Below are 17974 nucleotides of genomic sequence, written 5' to 3' on the forward strand. Positions count from 1 at the left end.
TGTCGATCTAAAATGGTAATTGTGTATTAACAGCTGTCAGCCATGTCGGTACGCAAATGCGCTGTCAGAACTTTTTTAAATTTATGACTTAGCGCATTTTTATTTTGGTCGCGCATGCGTACCTGGGGACTATTTATGTGCACCCATGGCTATATTGCCCAATTAAACTCATTTCATAATTAATGGACTTTACATACCGAACAGAACTAATAATAATTGTGTAAATAGTAGTTGGTGGATATTTATATTTCAGTACTGTCGTACATTATAAAACAGTATGCAATAACATGGTGTGTTTAAATTATCATACTTAAAAATATTATTAAATGAATGCAACTTTATGGGGACAAAAACCTCCCTACACCCATACTGCTAACGACCTGATAACACTGTATTTATTAAAGGAGCCATGTGTAATGTCTGGCAAAAAAATCAAGTCATACTCCACATTCCATACCAGATGGGGGCAGTATGCCTCAATAAAGTGAATTGGTCTACTCTAGAGTAACAAACGAGAAACGGCGTAGTCTCTATGCTCCGCCCCTACCTTCACAACAACCCTAGAGCCATAGCCGAAGCCTAAGAGGACGTTTTGCCTCCAGAGGAACGTTGGGTGATGTCAAGTGATTTTGAAACATGACATCTTCAAGCTACTCCCCTTCACCTTTACCAGTGAATATGTTCATATTCGTTTTGTTCATATTACATTTTGAATTGTATATACACATTATTCGAATTAAATTAATTTGACAGACAGCATTCTGTCAACATCATTGGTCAACATCAGACAGCTGATGTTGACCAAGCTAGCGCCAACCAACGTAACCAGAGCTGCCAACTCTCAAGCATTCACCGTGAGACACACGCAATTGACTCTTTTCACACGCTTTCAAAAACTTGACCGCTCTGAATATAGTGAGTGAGTGCGCGGCCGTCTCTCTCTCTCTCTCTCTCTCTCTCTCTCTCTCTCTCTCTCTCTCTCTCTCTCTCGGGTTCATTATCATCGAAGACATTTCAAGCTTCTTAGGTAATGTTACATTTTAGCATCAGCTTGGTAGAGACGGGCTTTGGTAGATAACAGGTGAAAACCGGATCGGATCTGTGGGTAAGTTATAGCTAGCTTACTATCAAACGCAGCTACGGTTAGCCATCGCTAACATTAGCACGGTTATTGAACAGCCTTCGATACATTTCTATGTTATAACTTCCCGAAAAAAATACGCAAACATATAAAACAAACTTCTAGCGAAATACTAACAGCATCTTACTTACCAATCCAAAAGAAATGTTGCAAGTTCGGAGTCGAAGCTCATTTCTTTCAAGTCCATCAGTTGTCTCCAGCGATGGAAAGCAGTGCCGATATTTACTCTGTTTCGGCTCCTTTTCTTATCAGATTTGATTTGTGATTCCGAGCGCGGTTGCTTGACATCAGCTTCAAGTACGCCCACAAGCCGTGCGAGTTATTCGTGTATTGCAGGTTGGCTGGTGGTTATGTTGCCCGCATACCGCCTCCCATGGCCGAAACTGGTATTACGACACCTGTCGGGCCGTGGCTAGTAATGCTAATGCTAATTAAGGTTGATATCTCTGCAGCACTATAACTTGACATTTTTTAAATGACATCATCGCCCTTATTTCTTCTCATTCTTTTGATGCGTGTAGGTCATTTTTTGGATATTTTTACCTCAATTTTTACACATGGCACCTATAATGAGACGTTGTATTCAAACATTTTCTCGGTTCTTAGAAAATAAATGCCTTTCTGATTGATATGTGATGGGAAAAGGAGTAGAACAAGTTTGGTAAAGAGTGGTCTTGATCTCGGGTCGATCGTGTCAAAATCAATCATCACATCTTTTATCCGCTGCCGTACTACAGATAAAAGGGAATATTTTGCTGTGCTGTTTATCGGAGCCAGGCGTTGGTGGGCGGAGTTAATGTAAATAGTCTTTGCCAACAAATTATATGCTATTTATATATTCAGCATATATTCAAATTTCAGCCAATGTAGCAGGTAATCCGGGCATTCCGTGCATACAGAACATTCCATGCATGCAGAACATTCACTTACTACTCACTGTATACACGCAGAATACTGCAATATAGTAGGAGTTGTATGGTAGTGTGCCATTCTGAACACAGCTACTGTACTGATTTCAGTGTACTTCAGTTATATTTAGCAGATTCTGGTAAATATAGTAAGTTTTCTAGGTATTTCACGCATACAGAAAATTTGCACACTATGCACAGCATACATACTGGATACTGCAGAAATAGTAAGATAGTATGGCATTTCGAACACAGCATGTGTTGCAATCAAAAATTACAGGTGCATTTTGGGATGACATCTTATTCTTGTTCTCAAATTATTTATTATTGACCAAAATATATAGCGAGACAGAATAGTTTAATTCATAAAAATCATAGGGATGCCTAAATTTTATATGCATAAATTTACATTTCAGTTGCTGCGAGGGGCCCCATATTTCACTTTCTTCACAAATTCAATAAACATTTAACTTTTTCAGTTCATGTGAATAAGCCTTACACATTTTCAGTAAAAATTGTTCAAGTTGTCTGTCTATTATTGACAGACTCTCAGTTTTCTGCTGCTTTAGCTATGGCACTGAAAAAGATGTAATTTATCTTCACCCATCTTACATACAGGTCCTTTTAAAAAAATTAGCATATTGTGATAAAAGTTCATTATTTTCCATAATGTAATGATAAAATTAAACTTTCATATATTTTAGATTCATTGCACACCAACCGAAATATTTCAGGTCTTTTATTGTTTTAATACTGATGATTTTGGCATACAGCTCATGAAAACCCAAAATTCCTATCTCAAAAAATTAGCATATTTCATCCGACCAGTAAAAGAAAAGTGTTTTTAATACAAAAAAAAAGTCAACCTTCAAATAATTATGTTCAGTTATGCACTCAATACTTGGTCGGGAATCCTTTTGGCAGAAGAAATGACTGCTTCAATGCGGCGTGGCATGGAGGCAATCAGCCTGTGGCACTGCTGAGGTGTTATGGAGGCCCAGGATGCTTCGATAGCGGCCTTAAGCTCATCCAGAGTGTTGGGTCTTGCGTCTCTCAACTTTCTCTTCACAATATCCCACAGAATCTCTATGGGGTTCAGGTCAGGAGAGTTGGCAGGCCAATTGAGCACAGTAATACCATGGTCAGTAAACCATTTACTAGTGGTTTTGGCACTGTGAGCAGGTGCCAGGTCGTGCTGAAAAACGAAATCTTCATCTCCATAAAGCTTTTCAGCAGATGGAAGCAATGCTCCAAAATCTCCTGATAGCTAGCTGCATCGACCCTGCCCTTGATAAAACGCAGTGGACCAACACCAGCAGCTGACATGGCACCCCAGACCATCACTGACTGTGGGTACTTGACACTGGACTTCAGGCATTTTGGCATTTCCTTCTCCCCAGTCTTCCTCCAGACTCTGGCACCTTGATTTCCGAATGACATGCAAAATATGCTTTCATCCGAAAAAAGTACTTTGGACCACTGAGCAACAGTCCAGTGCTGCTTCTCTGTAGCCCAGGTCAGGCGCTTCGGCCGCTGTTTCTGGTTCAAAAGCACACGCCTGTGCACGGTGGCTCTGGATGTTTCTACTCCAGACTCAGTCCGCTGCTTCCGCAGGTCCCCCAACGTCTGGAATCGGTCCTTCTCCACAATCTTCCTCAGGGTCCAGTCACCTCTTCTCGTTGTGCAGCGTTTTTTGCCACACTTTTTCCTTCCCACTGAGGTGCCTTGATACAGCACTCTGGGAATAGCCTATTCATTCAGAAATTTCTTTCTGTGTCTTACCCGCTCGCTTGAGGGTGTCAGTGATGGCCTTCTGGACAGCAGTCAGGTCGGCAGTCTTACCCATGATTGCGGTTTTGAGTAATGAACCAGGCTGGGAGTTTTTTTAAAAGCCTCAGGAATCTTTTGCAGGTGTTTAGAGTTAATTAGTTGATTCAGATGATTAGGTTAATAGCTCATTTAGAGAACCTTTTCATGATATGCTAATTTTTTGAGATAGGAATTTTGAGTTTTCATGAGCTGTATGCCAAAATCATCAGTATTAAAACAATAAAAGACCTGAAATATTTCAGTTGGTGTGCAATGAATCTAAAATATATGAAAGTATAATTTTATCATTACATTATGGAAAATAATGAACTTTTATCACAATATGCTAATTTTTTGAGAAGGACCTGTACAAACCAGCTCACATTTCAGAGTATTCATTCTTTGACTAATGTAGTTGCAAACCTGTACTCATTTCTTTCTTCTGCAGACAAAACCCAACATTTAAGAATGTTGGATTCCAAAAAATATTGAAACTGACTGTCCTTTTTAAATGTCTCTATGCTCCACAGAAGAAAGAAATGGATACAGCAGGGGTTTTCAACTCTGGCCCTAAAGGTCCACTTTCCCCTGGCATACAGGCATCTAGCAACACGAGTAGACAACAAATGAATTTTGTGAGAGAGCTAAACAGTCTGGGGTTGGTGAAAAAAAAGCAGACAGAAATCCAAAAAAAATAAAATCGAAATTTTATTGAACTGACAGCAAACACACAGCTGATTAAGTGGGAAGACAGCAATTATGCATCTGCAATGGTGACCTCCACCTCAACACCAGGCTCAATGCTGATGCTGGTGATCTGCTTGACAATCTCTGATGGACTGTGTAGATCAATGAGACGCTTGTGAATCCGCATCTGGAATCTGTCCCAGGTCTTGGAACCTTCACCACATGGAGTCTTGCGAGTAGTGATACGCAGAGTCTTGACAGGGAGAGAGAATAAGAAAATGGAACCAAATTTAGGATGACAGTCTGATAACAAACATCTTAAACTACTGGGACATTCTTTTGGCAAATGTCTGTCTGAGAATGATATTTAATTGAAGTCCTTTGAAACTTCCATTGATTAGAACAGTTTAAATATGAGAAAATCAAGAAAGTCAAAACTGGTACTCACCTTGGTAGGCATACGCACAGGTCCCTTCACCTTCAGACTCTTCTCCTTGGCACCTCGGATCAAATCAGCACACACTAAAGAGAAAAAATGTTTAATGACAACATGCCTGACCTATTCAGAATCAGTTTTGTGAAAAAAAAGGCTCAGAATAGCGTATGATATAGCTCATGTTTATGTCATATATATTATTATCCTCATTGCCATCAATTTAGTACCGCTAGAGTGCTGGGGTGCAACAAGCATACCTTTTTCCAGAGATTTGACATTGCGGCTGGTCAGAGTGATGCGGATTCGGTGGATTGCCACCTCGGCCTCAACAGGAGCCTTACCAGTGTCTTTGAATGCCTGCAAAACATGCATGTACTGTAAATAAACTTTTTAAACTCTGCAAAACTGCAACTGACCTATCGGTAAGCCCCGCCCCCCTTAGTTACTGTTGTGAACTTGCACAAACGGAGTTGCTAACTGTCTTACAATGACAGCTGTCAGTGTGAAAACCTCGTCACAATATGTTTTTGAACAATTTTGGACACCGAAGGACCACCATTCAAGTGGGACTTAAATATGCCATGGAGGGATATAAAAGATTTTAAAATAAATATTGTGGGTATTAATTTGGAAGCAAGGGTTTACAGATCACGTCAGAACATTCTGCTTGAGCAGAGGAAAATTGTTAGTTTAATGAGAGTATGACAACCAGAAAACAATTTTTTTTGTCTCCATTGGGATTGGGGGTAAATGCTTTGGGACATTTTGCTCTGTTTTGTTTGGGTTTAGGAAAGAATAAAATATATTCCATTGCCTATCCTCTCAGGATACCTGGAATCAGTGTTACAAGTACCCCAGGCACATTGTTTTTCCATTTTTGAAGCATAAATCCCATCAAAATGATGCAAGCTTAGGATCTTCCAATGTTTCTCTATGGCGGTGACACCTACAGGTGTCCGAGCTCCGCTCCCTGTGCAACTGATACTCAACTGCCACTGGCTCATCTGCGTTTGAGGTGAGGGGCTTACCGATAGGTCAATTCTGATACTCACTAAACCAGGGGTGTCCAAACTCGTTCCTGAAGGTCCGGTGTCCTGCAGAGTTTAGCTCCAACCCTAATTAAACACATCTGAACCAGCTAATCAAGCTCTTACTAGGCATACTAGAAACATCCAGTTAGGTGTTTTGAGACAAGTTGGAGCTAAACTCTGCAGGACACTGGCCCTCCAGGACCAAGTTTGGACACCCCTGCACTAAATACTTGCTCTTTTCTCCTTAAATCATCTCAGAGGACTGACAAACCCACTTAACTTAAACAGATCAAACTAGGCAAGTCAGTAATTCAGGCAAGCAGGGAGGGGGGGTCTTCATTCATATATAAAACCTTTAATTATAAACAAGCCAAATATGTGACTCTTACTTTGAAAGGTCTATGCTCCACTACTGTTTAAAAAAAAAATAATTAATAAACCTTTATCTGGCAATGTTATTACTATGAGTATACAAACACTTTTTTGCTTTACGACTCCCAGTTGCTCATTCAAAAAGACGGGAGATAAAATCTATACTTTTAAAACCATATAAAACACAAAGTAAACATTGTCATAACCAGGGTATGTACAGACACGGTGAAATTAAATTCCAGGACTTTCAAGACTTTTCAAGCACTACTTTTTTGGTTTTCAAGGACTAAAATCAGAGATCTCACTTATCAAACAATATTGTTATCTTTCAAATTCGAATAAACTAATAAAACAAAATGGCACGAATAAAGTGCAGCACAAAAGGCACTATGGCAACTTTAACATTTGGCAAAATTATCGCTTTCCTTATTCAAACTGATTTTTTTTTTCCATGAATATGATTGACCTGAAGAATGAAAGCTGTGGGAAATGATGATGAGCTATATCACCACTAGGGTGTGTGACAATACACTTAGCTCACGAGATATACAGATACATGGTTCACTAGAATGAAACAATATTTTAGTACTATTTTTAAGATTTTTTTTTTTTTAATCACAAATCAAAACAATGCAGTTGTATTTTGAAATATTTTAACTAATCTAGGGCTGCAGTTAATGATTAATTTGGTAATCAAGTAATTTGCTGATTATTTTAATTTAGTATTCTGATATTTGTTTAATACAAATAGACCTAAGAGAAAATTGAAAAAAAAAAAAATTACTATTTATATATAAACTAACGATGAGGCAATAATTAGTTCAAAGTATCAAAACCAAGCAATTACATGGTTTTATTGAACACCACTGTTAAAATAATGTAATATTCCTATACATAATATGAACATAAGCAGCTTAGGTTTATTATGTATTAGAACAAGCAACGGCCTGGCCATTATTCACTTTACAGCGTGATTTTAAGGACGTTTAAATCTATGTAATTTTAATATTTGGCAACATGCAACTCAGAGCGAGGGTTTGAACTTTTATTTTGAAATCGCGATTTACAACATACCACATTCTTAGAAATATGTTGACGAATTCTCCTGTGTTGGCATAGGTTTATACATGATTGCATCGTTGATTTTGCTTAATTGTTTTATCGAGGAAAAACCAACACTTATTTCCTATATACTGCCCTTTAAAAATTCAAGTAACGTTACCTTCTCAAAAATATGGCTGTTTTCAAGGGGTTTCCAGGACTTAAATTTGTAAAATTTTCGCACCTTGTACGAACCCTACATAACTTATCAACGGAAGATCATAAGCACTAAATAAAATGGTATTCACTGATTTGCGAACATGCTCAAAGTGTAGTGTGACCACGGCTTAAGCCTGCAAAACATGCATTAGCGCGACATCAATTCTGAAACACGCTCATGTTTAACACCTCAATACAGACTCAAAATACAACAAAGACTGCTTCTCTGTGTTAATACGATATTAGTAAAACCTCAATTTACCATGGTTACTAGTTCCTGACCGACTTAATCGTGGAAATGGTTGAAACGCGAACAGCGGTGAGTCAGGAAGAGCACAACACGACCTGGATCCGGTCCTTCACGAAAAGAAGGCTTAAAGGCCTGCTCGTTCATTTATAAGAAGCATCCGGGTACCGTGTGACAACAACACCGCGTCAACACTTCCGCCGGAACGAAAAGCATTTTGCTGGATTTTTTTAGCCGATCACTGGGGATAATGGCTAATACAACGAATAAATCAACATGGATTTAATAAATATGAATAATAAATCTTGAAAATTTTATTCATAAAACAAAAGACAAAATATGTTTTGTTTTAATTGATAATTAAAATGTTGTTTATCCCCAACAATTTCCACAATAAATTTCCAATCTTAATAAAAAAGAAAAGAAAAAAAAAGAAAAGAAAAGAAAAGAAAAGAAAAGAAAAGATGCATTGACAAAAACATTCAGACCTTTAACTTGTACTTTTTGGGGATGATGCAAAAAGCTTTGCTAATACTTGTGTATGTCAATTAAAAAAATTCATTTTTCTTCGTCTTTTCTTTTTACTTATATTTTCAAAGTTAACAACAAAAAAGTTTTTTTTCAAGCAAGGTAAGAATGTGAGAAAGGTAAAAGGTTCTGGAAAAAAATTGCAAGTGTGTGTTCTGGTTCCTTACGTTACAGGACCAAATATCCCCACAATTACAGTAATACCAGTAAATGCTGACTTTGTGGGGACATTTGTTTGGCCCTCGTGGAAAACAAGCTTATAAATCATACATACAAATATATATATACTGTATATATATATATATATATAAATGTTTTGTGTGAGGGGTAGGTTTAAGGGGTAAGGGGATAGAAAATAAAAAGCATTATGTTTATGGCACATCCCCATAAAAATGGAAACCAGTCTGTGTGCGTTTGTGTGTGTGTGTGCACGCATGTGCATTTACACAAACACAGAAGACACAAACTCCTAGTAGAGTGAGTTTCTTGTGTTTATTGATCACTCATTACTGTGGACAGTATTAACACTGGACCAAATCTCTCCTCTCCTCACATAGCAGCAAAGGTCGTCTGAACATACACAGAAACACACATTTTTTCATCAGAAACATGCACAACTGCCTACAGCCTGCCTTCCTTAACACACATCTGACTCAGCTAGTCAGTGAATAAATAACTTTCTCTTTGGATGATGTTCTCAGTAGGAGACAAATTAATTGTCAGCTGTGGCAGCAGGCTCACATGACGGAGACAAATGCATAACACACATTCAAACACAAGGATATATAGGATTCTGTCTGTCTTAGGCTATACATGTACAACAGTAGTTTGTAAAATACATTAAAGTAAAATATACATGATTAGCAATAGCAGGCCATTAACACAGAATGGCATTAAAACAAAGAACACAATGACACACATAATTATGGCTGGAATGCTGTCTTTTTCATCTATCCATTTCATCTATCTTGGATCAATTGTCAGTACCTCCACGGCCTTCCCCATGCTGTGTAGACATCCATCCTCTAAATGGTTTGTGTCATATGGACCATATTACAAACATGTTAGCATTATGGCTCACATAACCCCCGACACACACACACACACACACACACACACACACACACACACACACACACACACACACACACACACACACACACACAAACACTAAAACACAGCTTGAAATGTTGGGTGGAGGGAGGGGTGAGGAGGGAAAGTCAGTTGCACCACCAGGGGCTATACACTGTCCATTAGCAGCATTATCCATCAGATTTATTGCAGGAGTGTTGCTCACACACTTTGTGTTGTGATTGTACCATTGACAATGAACAGGAGAGTTTGTGGCTCCCAATGATAACAATATAAGTCCATGATTCAGCAGCAATATAAATGAATGACATAACTCATTCAGATGACCTCATGGAAGTGGGCCACCTAGATCAACACAATTTTGTCAATACTGAAGCTATCAGAAACCTTAAATGTAAGTACTTGCTAAAGGAATCTAGCTAGAATTGATCTTTTTTCTTTGTTTGGCTGAAGCCTCAATTGAGACACTGATAATTAGGTATTTTGTGCAATAAAGCAAAACAACAATAACAAAGAGACTGTATTAAGTGTACCTGTAAAAAAAAATCACACATATAGCATTGTGTATGCATGCTTAAAATCTTCTAAAAGCTACTTATCTATACTATAATATTTATTTTCACAAAAAAAAAAAAAAAAAAAAAAAAACACAGGCATATTATTTTTCTAAAAGTGCTATCATGAAATATATGCCCCAAATGGAGGTTCTCTGAATGTTTAAGCTTTTAACAACCTTCAGCTTCCGAGGAAGTATATCAAAACCCACCAAACACACATTTAGTCAACAACCTATAGACACACACACATCCGTCTCAAGATGTCTATAGAGAAAGATGCATTCAAACTGACAGCAGTTACATTGTTGGAGATCAACAACTTGCTGTACTGTGGGTTACTAGCAGGCATTCCTACTAAACTTCTTTATCCAGCGACAGATCATATGAGTGATCTCATCATTTATGTTCAGACTCCCTTTAGTAACCAACACATTGCTTAACTGGCCATTTGCATAAAGCTGAGGTCACTTGTGTCACCTCAAATTGCCAACTCTAATTGAAATGGCAAATCTTTGCTTTGTAAATCACTGTCAGTGTGAATAACCTTTATGTTCAATACAAACTTAAATAGATTTGATACCGAGATCAACTACATCCTCAGCTTATATTCAGGTAAACTGTAGAGAAGTCAGTATAATTACACACTCTGTCACAGACTGCATTTTGTCTTTTGGAGTTACATAAGCTGTGAGCTTAAACCGAGACAGCAAAAACTGATATGAATGTTTCTTTCATCGTCAGCTTTGATCAGTGCAATAGCCAGCATTCTGGTGGATGAGGTTGAATGAAGTAAGAGAGAAAAAGGATGTGAGCGTGTGTGTGAGAGAAAGAGTCTTCATCTTTCTTTCCCTTTGTTGATGTGAATTGTGAAGCATTCCTTCACTAGTATCCTTTGAGGCCCTTACAACGAGCAGCAGCATGATGGTAAAAAGCCATCAGAAAAAAAAATTATAATAATAATAATAAAAATGAAGAGATGAACCTTCTTTTTTTTTTAGATATGAATGTTTTGGATTCCTTTGGCTGTAAATAGTTGTGACAGAATATTAAAACAGTGGTAGTTCAGTACCCAACAGTTTATGAACCATACATTAAACCACGAGATGGAAACAACATTAGACAAAATATCTTTTAGCTTTACAGGAACTTCAACACAACTAGAAGTCTAAAGTGTTAATGAGTTAAAAGTGTTAATCTCTCTCTCTATCAGCATTTTGAGAGCGAAACTTCACTGCACACTGAGCTCTGCTCTTATAAATCATATAACCATGTATTTAATGTTCAGTAATATTTGTCAGGTGATTGGCATGCTCCATTGTTAAAATGATTGCTCAAACACCTCTAGATGGAAAATAAAACGAGTATTGCCATTTCAACCTCTTGAATGACCAAAGGTGTGATACTGTCCTCAAGACTTCCCTTAAAAATGTGGTACTTGATGCTTGAGGAAGCAGACTGCTGCCTTGCCTAGATTTGAGACTCTATGCTTGTATGAATTTGATTAAGGGCTAAGTTGATAATAAACAAAAGAGTGTTTTAATAAGTGCTACAAAAATTGTAAGTGTGTGAATGTATTTGGGTTACTGGAAGGCTTGGTGGAAGCGAGGCAGGGTGGTGGTTGTATTCAGAGATGTTGGATGTGTATAACTCGGTGTGAGTGCATTGGTTTGTGACAGTGTGTGTGAATGTGTGATTGTGTGAAGGAGTCTAAGAGGCTCTGGTGTGTCTTGCATGGAAGAGGTCAGTAGCCCCTCCTCCTGGCTGTAAGCCACTCCCAAAGTAGGCCCTGCCCCTGGGTTGTAAGGCAGAAAATTAAACAGTGGAGACAGGAAGTCCAGGGACGATGTCGTCTCTCCAGTCACCATTGTAGAAGCACTCAGTTTGGCTGTATCTTCAGCCTGTAGCTCTAGGAGATAACTTTCAAGCTCCGCCCTCAGTGGCGGTGGTGGCGAGTAAGAAGCATGACCTATTGGATACCTTAGAGAGAGAGGCCCAGATGTTGGCGAGGATTGTGACTCCATCAAATCTACAGGCTCTGCCTTAACACTCAGCAGCTCATGAGCGTGGCTTTTCTTAACATGGCGGGTAAGATGGTCCTTACGGCCAAATCGTTGTGCGCAGTACTGGCAGAGGAAGTCCTTTCGTCCTGTATGCACAACCAAGTGGCGTCGCACATCCTTACGGGTGTAAAAACACCTTTCGCAGTGCTCACACTGATGACGTTTTTCCTTAGTTGTGGTAGCGCTTTTCCCTGCATGGCCACGGAGGTGCTCCAACAGTAGGGGAGTGCTTGGATATGACTGCAGACACACCTGACAGGTGAGGTCTCCACGGTGTGCGGCGTGAAGGGCTTGGTGCCTTCGAAAGCCTAGTTTGGTATTGTAGCTCTTGCCGCATTCTGTGCAGCTGAAAGCCTCCTTGTTGGGGTCGTGTGTTTGGAGGTGGTTCTTCAGGTGATCTTTACGGTGGAACATCTTCTCGCAGTAGCTGCACTTGTGTGTCTTTTCTGGTGAGTGTGTGGCCATGTGCCTATGGACACAAATATGAATTAGTGTACATTGATCATATAAGAAACTGTTAATGTCCAAATGTCATAAAGCAAAATTGAGTATAGGTGGTCTTGCTTAATAAGATTTCACTAAGTTACGGGACCAACATTCTTATCAATCAATCAATCAATCAATCAATCAATCAATCAATCAATCAATCAATCAATCGGATTTTACGTTTTTAGCTTGGGTTGGGATTGCAGTTTGGGGCTTTAACATTCCTTTTAATCAATTATTACCTTCTGATATTAGGTGTAGATTGGGATTAGAGCTCCAACAATTTAATATTCTGATTTCCCGCTGAATTTTATGGTAGTTAAAGGGATAGTTTACCCACAAGTTTCGACCCCATTTAGTTTCAGAATTATCTCATTTTGTGTTCTGCAGAAGAAGGAAATACAGGTTTGAAACAACAAGAGGGTGCGTAAATGAGAGAATTTTTTAAGTGATCAATCCTTTTAATGGTTAAGATTAAGATGTAGGTAGGAGTATTGGAGTATTGGAGTATTGGCTGATACCCATACTGATCCGATATCAGCAGTTTTTTTTTAATCAATGTAGAATTTCTATACCTCGGTGTGTTGACTTGCTCATCACTCTTTTGTGTGTTAAACAATCTACTAAATACAGACAATTTTATTATAAAAATAAAAAATCGTACATCACTCCACATAGAAAAGTTTATTGAGCTTTTTTTTTTAACAGTTTTAAATTTCAGTTACTATAGGTGTGAAGAATAAGTCATAGTGCTCTCTACTCCAACTAACAGACACCCATTAGAAAGTAACATGATTTAGTACAGCACTAAATTCCAGCAAGATAAAGTAATTTTATGCAAAACCACTGATCTTTAACTACAGATCAAGTATAATAATAGGAACATTGAATCATCTTGGAGAAAGTTTCATCATCTTGACTGCCATAACTGAACACAACAAGCATTTTGAATGCTAAATGGAGGATGACAGACGCAGAATAGTATATGCACAAAATCGGATTTGGATCGTCTCATCTGACTTATACCCGATCCGGTAGAAAATGGCAGTATAGGACTGATACCGATACTGTACCAGATCAGCGCATCCCTTTTGTTCTAAGACCATTCATCTAAGAACACCCTATTTTTCAAAATCACAATTACCATATGATTTCAGACCACTTACTTATTTGCAAATTTTGACTGAGACAGAAACAGTGAGTTTGCAACAGAGACATTTGATGGCAATGGAATCGTTTGTGAAAGTGTAAGTACCTACCGTAAGAGTTTATACTTGGAGACGAAGGCCTTGGTGCAGTCAGTGTGTGTGCAGTGATACGGCCTTTCCCCTGTGTGGGAGTACGAGTGTACCTTCAGCTTCTCCAAGCTATTGAAGGCCTTCTCACACAACTGACAGGAGAAGTTCTTCCTCACTTTCTCCTCTACTCTCCTCTTCCTCACTCGACAGTGTTCTGCCATGGTGGGGCAGTCGTTTGGAGATAACGTTGCCATGGCAACTTAGTGACAGCAAGCCATGTAGTGGACACAAGTGATATGTCCCAGCACAGAGAGAGTGTGACAGCCCAAATCTTCAACACAGCGGAGACACAAGGCCCTAAGAAAAAGACAGCAAACAGTAAATTAACTAGATGAATGAACTGAATACTTTTTTATGTATTACTGTGTCAAAAAAAAAACAACAACTTTGAAATAATAAATGACTGTTTTCAAATCTGTAATCGATTACAAATTTCTGTTTTAAAATTTGTATTTAAAATTTCCTCAGTTGTATAACCTGGAGGTACTCCGAGTACCAATGATGGTATTCATACCACACTTTGAGAACACTAGACTAGACAGTGGCAACAGGATACAGAAATCTGTATCCAGACCAAATGAGCTAAAACATTACTAAGTAATAAAATATTTACTTTCTTTTAATAAAATACTTTAATTTACTGCCATGCCATCATATGCAGTGTCACACAGAAGCCACTTTGTAGGTTGATTTAATTGTATTACTGTGGCAACATTAAAAACTGTGTAAACACAGTGGCACCCTGCATAAATATAAAATATAGAAAACATGCAATAAATGCAAAAGTATCAGCATACAAAACTAACGGGATATGCAGATTGTATAAGAATTGTGTAGAGGAAAGGGCAAGTTTCTCTAAACATATTCAAAACACAGGAGTGCAGACTCTGAACTTTAGTAAAACTTTTTTAATAACTTCAGCTGCTCATCTTTACTTTGTGTTTTGCATTGATATCCACTTGCCGTCCTATTTTCAAAAACTATACCTAGGAAGGTATGCTTGCATTTACTCTGCCAACATCACTTCTTTACTGGTCTCTCTTTCACTTTTTTTTTTTTTTAATTTATCTCACAAACTCACAAAAGTTCAACCAGCTATGTATCCTACGCTTTTTCAATGCTATACAAACCCCTCACATCATTCCATGTGTGTTTTGCTAAACTATTACAGTGGAGCATTTGTAATGAAAAGATAAAAAGAGGAAGTGTGCAAATTTAAAGCTAAGAGGTTTTCATTAAACACAATTGTTATTTCAGTTAAGTTAAAATTCAAGTTTTCTCTCACATTAATTTCTCACATTTTTCCATACTAATGTTCCATACTGGATGGATTAAAAGCTACAATCCAACAACTCTCTAAACATTAAATAAATAAATACATACATACATACTGTACATGCATTCTTTAAAAAAAATAAAATAGATCAAGTGAAATCAGTTAACTTATTTTTCTATGCCTCTACATCTTGTATGGTTTATTAAATTCAGACTAGTTCAGTCTTGAATAATAATAATAATAATAATAAAAGAAGAAAATTAAACAAATATGGTTTAAGATTAAACAAAATCTTAACAAGAAAAAAAAAACATATATTGTAATTTAAGTCTCCTTGGCAAGACATACTGTATTACTAATGTTTGCAGAGTTTCATCAGTTACATAAGCTCCTACAAATAATTTAATGCAAGAGAGCATTTAGGCCTACTTGGTAAAATTTTTTACAATTTCAAGCCTATACAGTCAAAATTACAAAAAACAAATAAAACGTAGTTAAAAAAAAAAAAAAAAAAAAAAAAAAAAAAAAAACAACATATTCTACTCGGATGAAATAAGCTTTATTAATTTACACTTAATTTAATACATAATACAATAAATTTGGGAAACACTTATCCAAAGCGACTTATATTGCATTTAAGGCACACATTTATCTAAAGTTTCTAGATTTCCCTAGGAATCAAATGATTGTCACAGCTGTTGCTAGCTGTGTTTGAGCTCCAGGAAGGCAACAAAACTACAAAGAAAAAAAAAAAAAAAACATAGAAGCTTCCCGTGAACTGCATGGATCAGTTTCGCAGAAAAATGTTTAAATTATAGTTATTCATATTTCAAAATCGTATTGCACAATTCTCGCTGCACCAAATCTTACTTTACAATTCCATTACGCAGTCCAACTATTATTTCAGCTTTTTGACTACCGAAATAAATTATGAGGTCTAAATATTCTATGACAGTTCCTGCTAGAATGCTAAATCTTTGGCTTTTTTTTCTGCAAAACTGATTCATGCAGTTCAGACTATTAATATAGGGGGCTACATTACATGGGAAGGTTTGACGTTTTTTGGAACTTTTGAAGGACTCCGAACTTTGAACACATTCACATTCACAACAACTGCGCGGTAAACCCGATGACCCCCTTCAGCTGAAAGTCTATTTAAAAAAAAAAAAAAAAGAACATCCAGGAGCAACAGAGGTGCTTCATACCCCAGATGGGAAACCTCCACCGCATCTGGCCATATGCCATGTAGGCTACATGTTTATAAACCCTTCTATTTCTAATTTCAAACAAACAAACACACACGTATGCTACCACTGATTTTAACAGCTCTACAAAGTATTTTGCGCACGATGTCGCTGATGCTCTTCACATGCATAAGTTTCATGTGAAACTATCTGATTGCAATAAATATATTTAAGAAATATAAGCTGGCATTCTACAGAAACACATAGGACACCCCGTGTCGTATCAACCAACAACTTTGATATTATTACTGACTTATCGGTAAAAAAGAAAAGAAAAAAGAAAAGAAAAGAAAAAAAAACTGACTTATCGGTGTCAAGAGTAAAATCAAACTATTACTAGCATCATTAAAGTATTCTGTCCTCTAAGATTTAAGATCCAATGGCCCTTCACCAATCACTCATCCTGATCCTAATTGAGACTTTCTCTCGGAGTAGAATGAACATCGAAGAGCAATGCTCAGCATCTCCTAATTAGTCCCCCGAATTCTCCCACCATTTTGGTTGTTTTCGACATTGGCATGCAGCTTTCTCCTCTTATAATGACCCACAGTGCAACTTTGTATAGGCTAATTTACTGACACCCATAATATAGGCTAGTCACCGACTGTGACTCCCAGACAGCTAACTTTAAAATGTGCCAAATTGAAACAGAATTATGCTGCTTATTTATTACATTTTGAGTTTAAATGTGATTAAAACATGGAAAGGTGCTTCTGTCACAAACTCCGTGTTTGCGTTCGTTTCGCGTGCATGTTTGTGTCAAAATATTCGCACCATGCATGCAGCCTGCATTTTCTTAAGATTTAAATATGCATGCATTTTTCTGCGACTATCCCCGTAGCCATGTCGCTACTGTATATTCAGAGAAAATCTCAAAACAAGTTTTTCAAAAACTTTTTTTCAACTTTTTACAACTTCACGCGTTTCAATGTTTATTGACATTCGTCCGAGCGCAACCTGACTTGACAGAAACAAATAACAGAATTATGGTAGACTTTCTATATAACACAGTCTTTGGCAGCTTTTCTCTCAAGTTCCAAACTGGGCGCTGATTAACACAAAACTTTTTTTCTCTAGCTCACCCCTCTCTCATAATTTGAATAACCCCGATATTTTAATTAAAGAACGTCGTTACAATTTTCCAAATACGCATAAAACTCACCGTGAGAGCGTTAACATCCTTTCTATGGTATTTTTCTTGACCTTCAACTATTTTCCGGATTTTTAATAATTTTTTTCTCATATTTTTTGCTGGACGCGGCGGGCCTAAAAATTGTTTGCTTTCCCCTCTTTCCAGCAGCCATTGTGTATGCGCTGCGATGCAACCAAACCAAGATTTGGCCACGCCCACCACGAAACCCTCCTTCCTCGCTCTTATGATTTGTGTAATAAACTGTCATTTTCAGATTTCACTGCCACTGACTTTCCCTTTCAGAAAATCTAACATTAAGCACTCGTCGGTAATACTGTCAATTGGTACGACTTCGTTTAATTTCGGTTTAGTAAATGGGAGGGTAAAACAGTTATCACCCTTGTTCCATT

At 37.6% G+C, this 17974-nt stretch overlaps 2 protein-coding genes and 1 non-coding gene across 3 annotated transcripts; all 3 read right to left on the reverse strand.

Moving 5' to 3' along the window:
• Nucleotides 1-4553: 4553 nt before the first annotated feature.
• LOC109065703 (40S ribosomal protein S20) lies at nucleotides 4554-8063 on the reverse strand. The gene is made up of 4 exons (XM_042760886.1): nucleotides 7907-8063; nucleotides 5239-5338; nucleotides 4994-5067; nucleotides 4554-4798 (listed from the first exon to the last, which is right to left on the reverse strand). Exons 1-4 carry the CDS (start codon nucleotides 7907-7909, stop codon nucleotides 4616-4618), a joined length of 360 nt encoding a protein of 119 aa, XP_042616820.1. The 5' UTR covers nucleotides 7910-8063; the 3' UTR covers nucleotides 4554-4615.
• LOC122145853 lies at nucleotides 5130-5196 on the reverse strand. Its single transcript, XR_006160588.1, has one exon. It is a non-coding gene; the product is annotated as a small nucleolar RNA U54 (small nucleolar RNA).
• An 829-nt stretch (nucleotides 8064-8892) lies between the features above and the next one.
• Nucleotides 8893-17879, reverse strand: plag1 (pleiomorphic adenoma gene 1). The gene is made up of 3 exons (XM_042760887.1): nucleotides 17595-17879; nucleotides 13874-14209; nucleotides 8893-12597 (listed from the first exon to the last, which is right to left on the reverse strand). The coding sequence occupies exons 2-3, from the start codon at nucleotides 14104-14106 to the stop codon at nucleotides 11649-11651; spliced, it is 1182 nt and encodes a 393-aa protein (XP_042616821.1). The 5' UTR covers nucleotides 14107-14209; nucleotides 17595-17879; the 3' UTR covers nucleotides 8893-11648.
• Nucleotides 17880-17974: the final 95 nt, after the last annotated feature.

This window comes from Cyprinus carpio, chromosome A7 (genome assembly GCF_018340385.1).
Source record: "Cyprinus carpio isolate SPL01 chromosome A7, ASM1834038v1, whole genome shotgun sequence".
NCBI classification, from domain to species: Eukaryota; Metazoa; Chordata; class Actinopteri; order Cypriniformes; family Cyprinidae; genus Cyprinus; species Cyprinus carpio.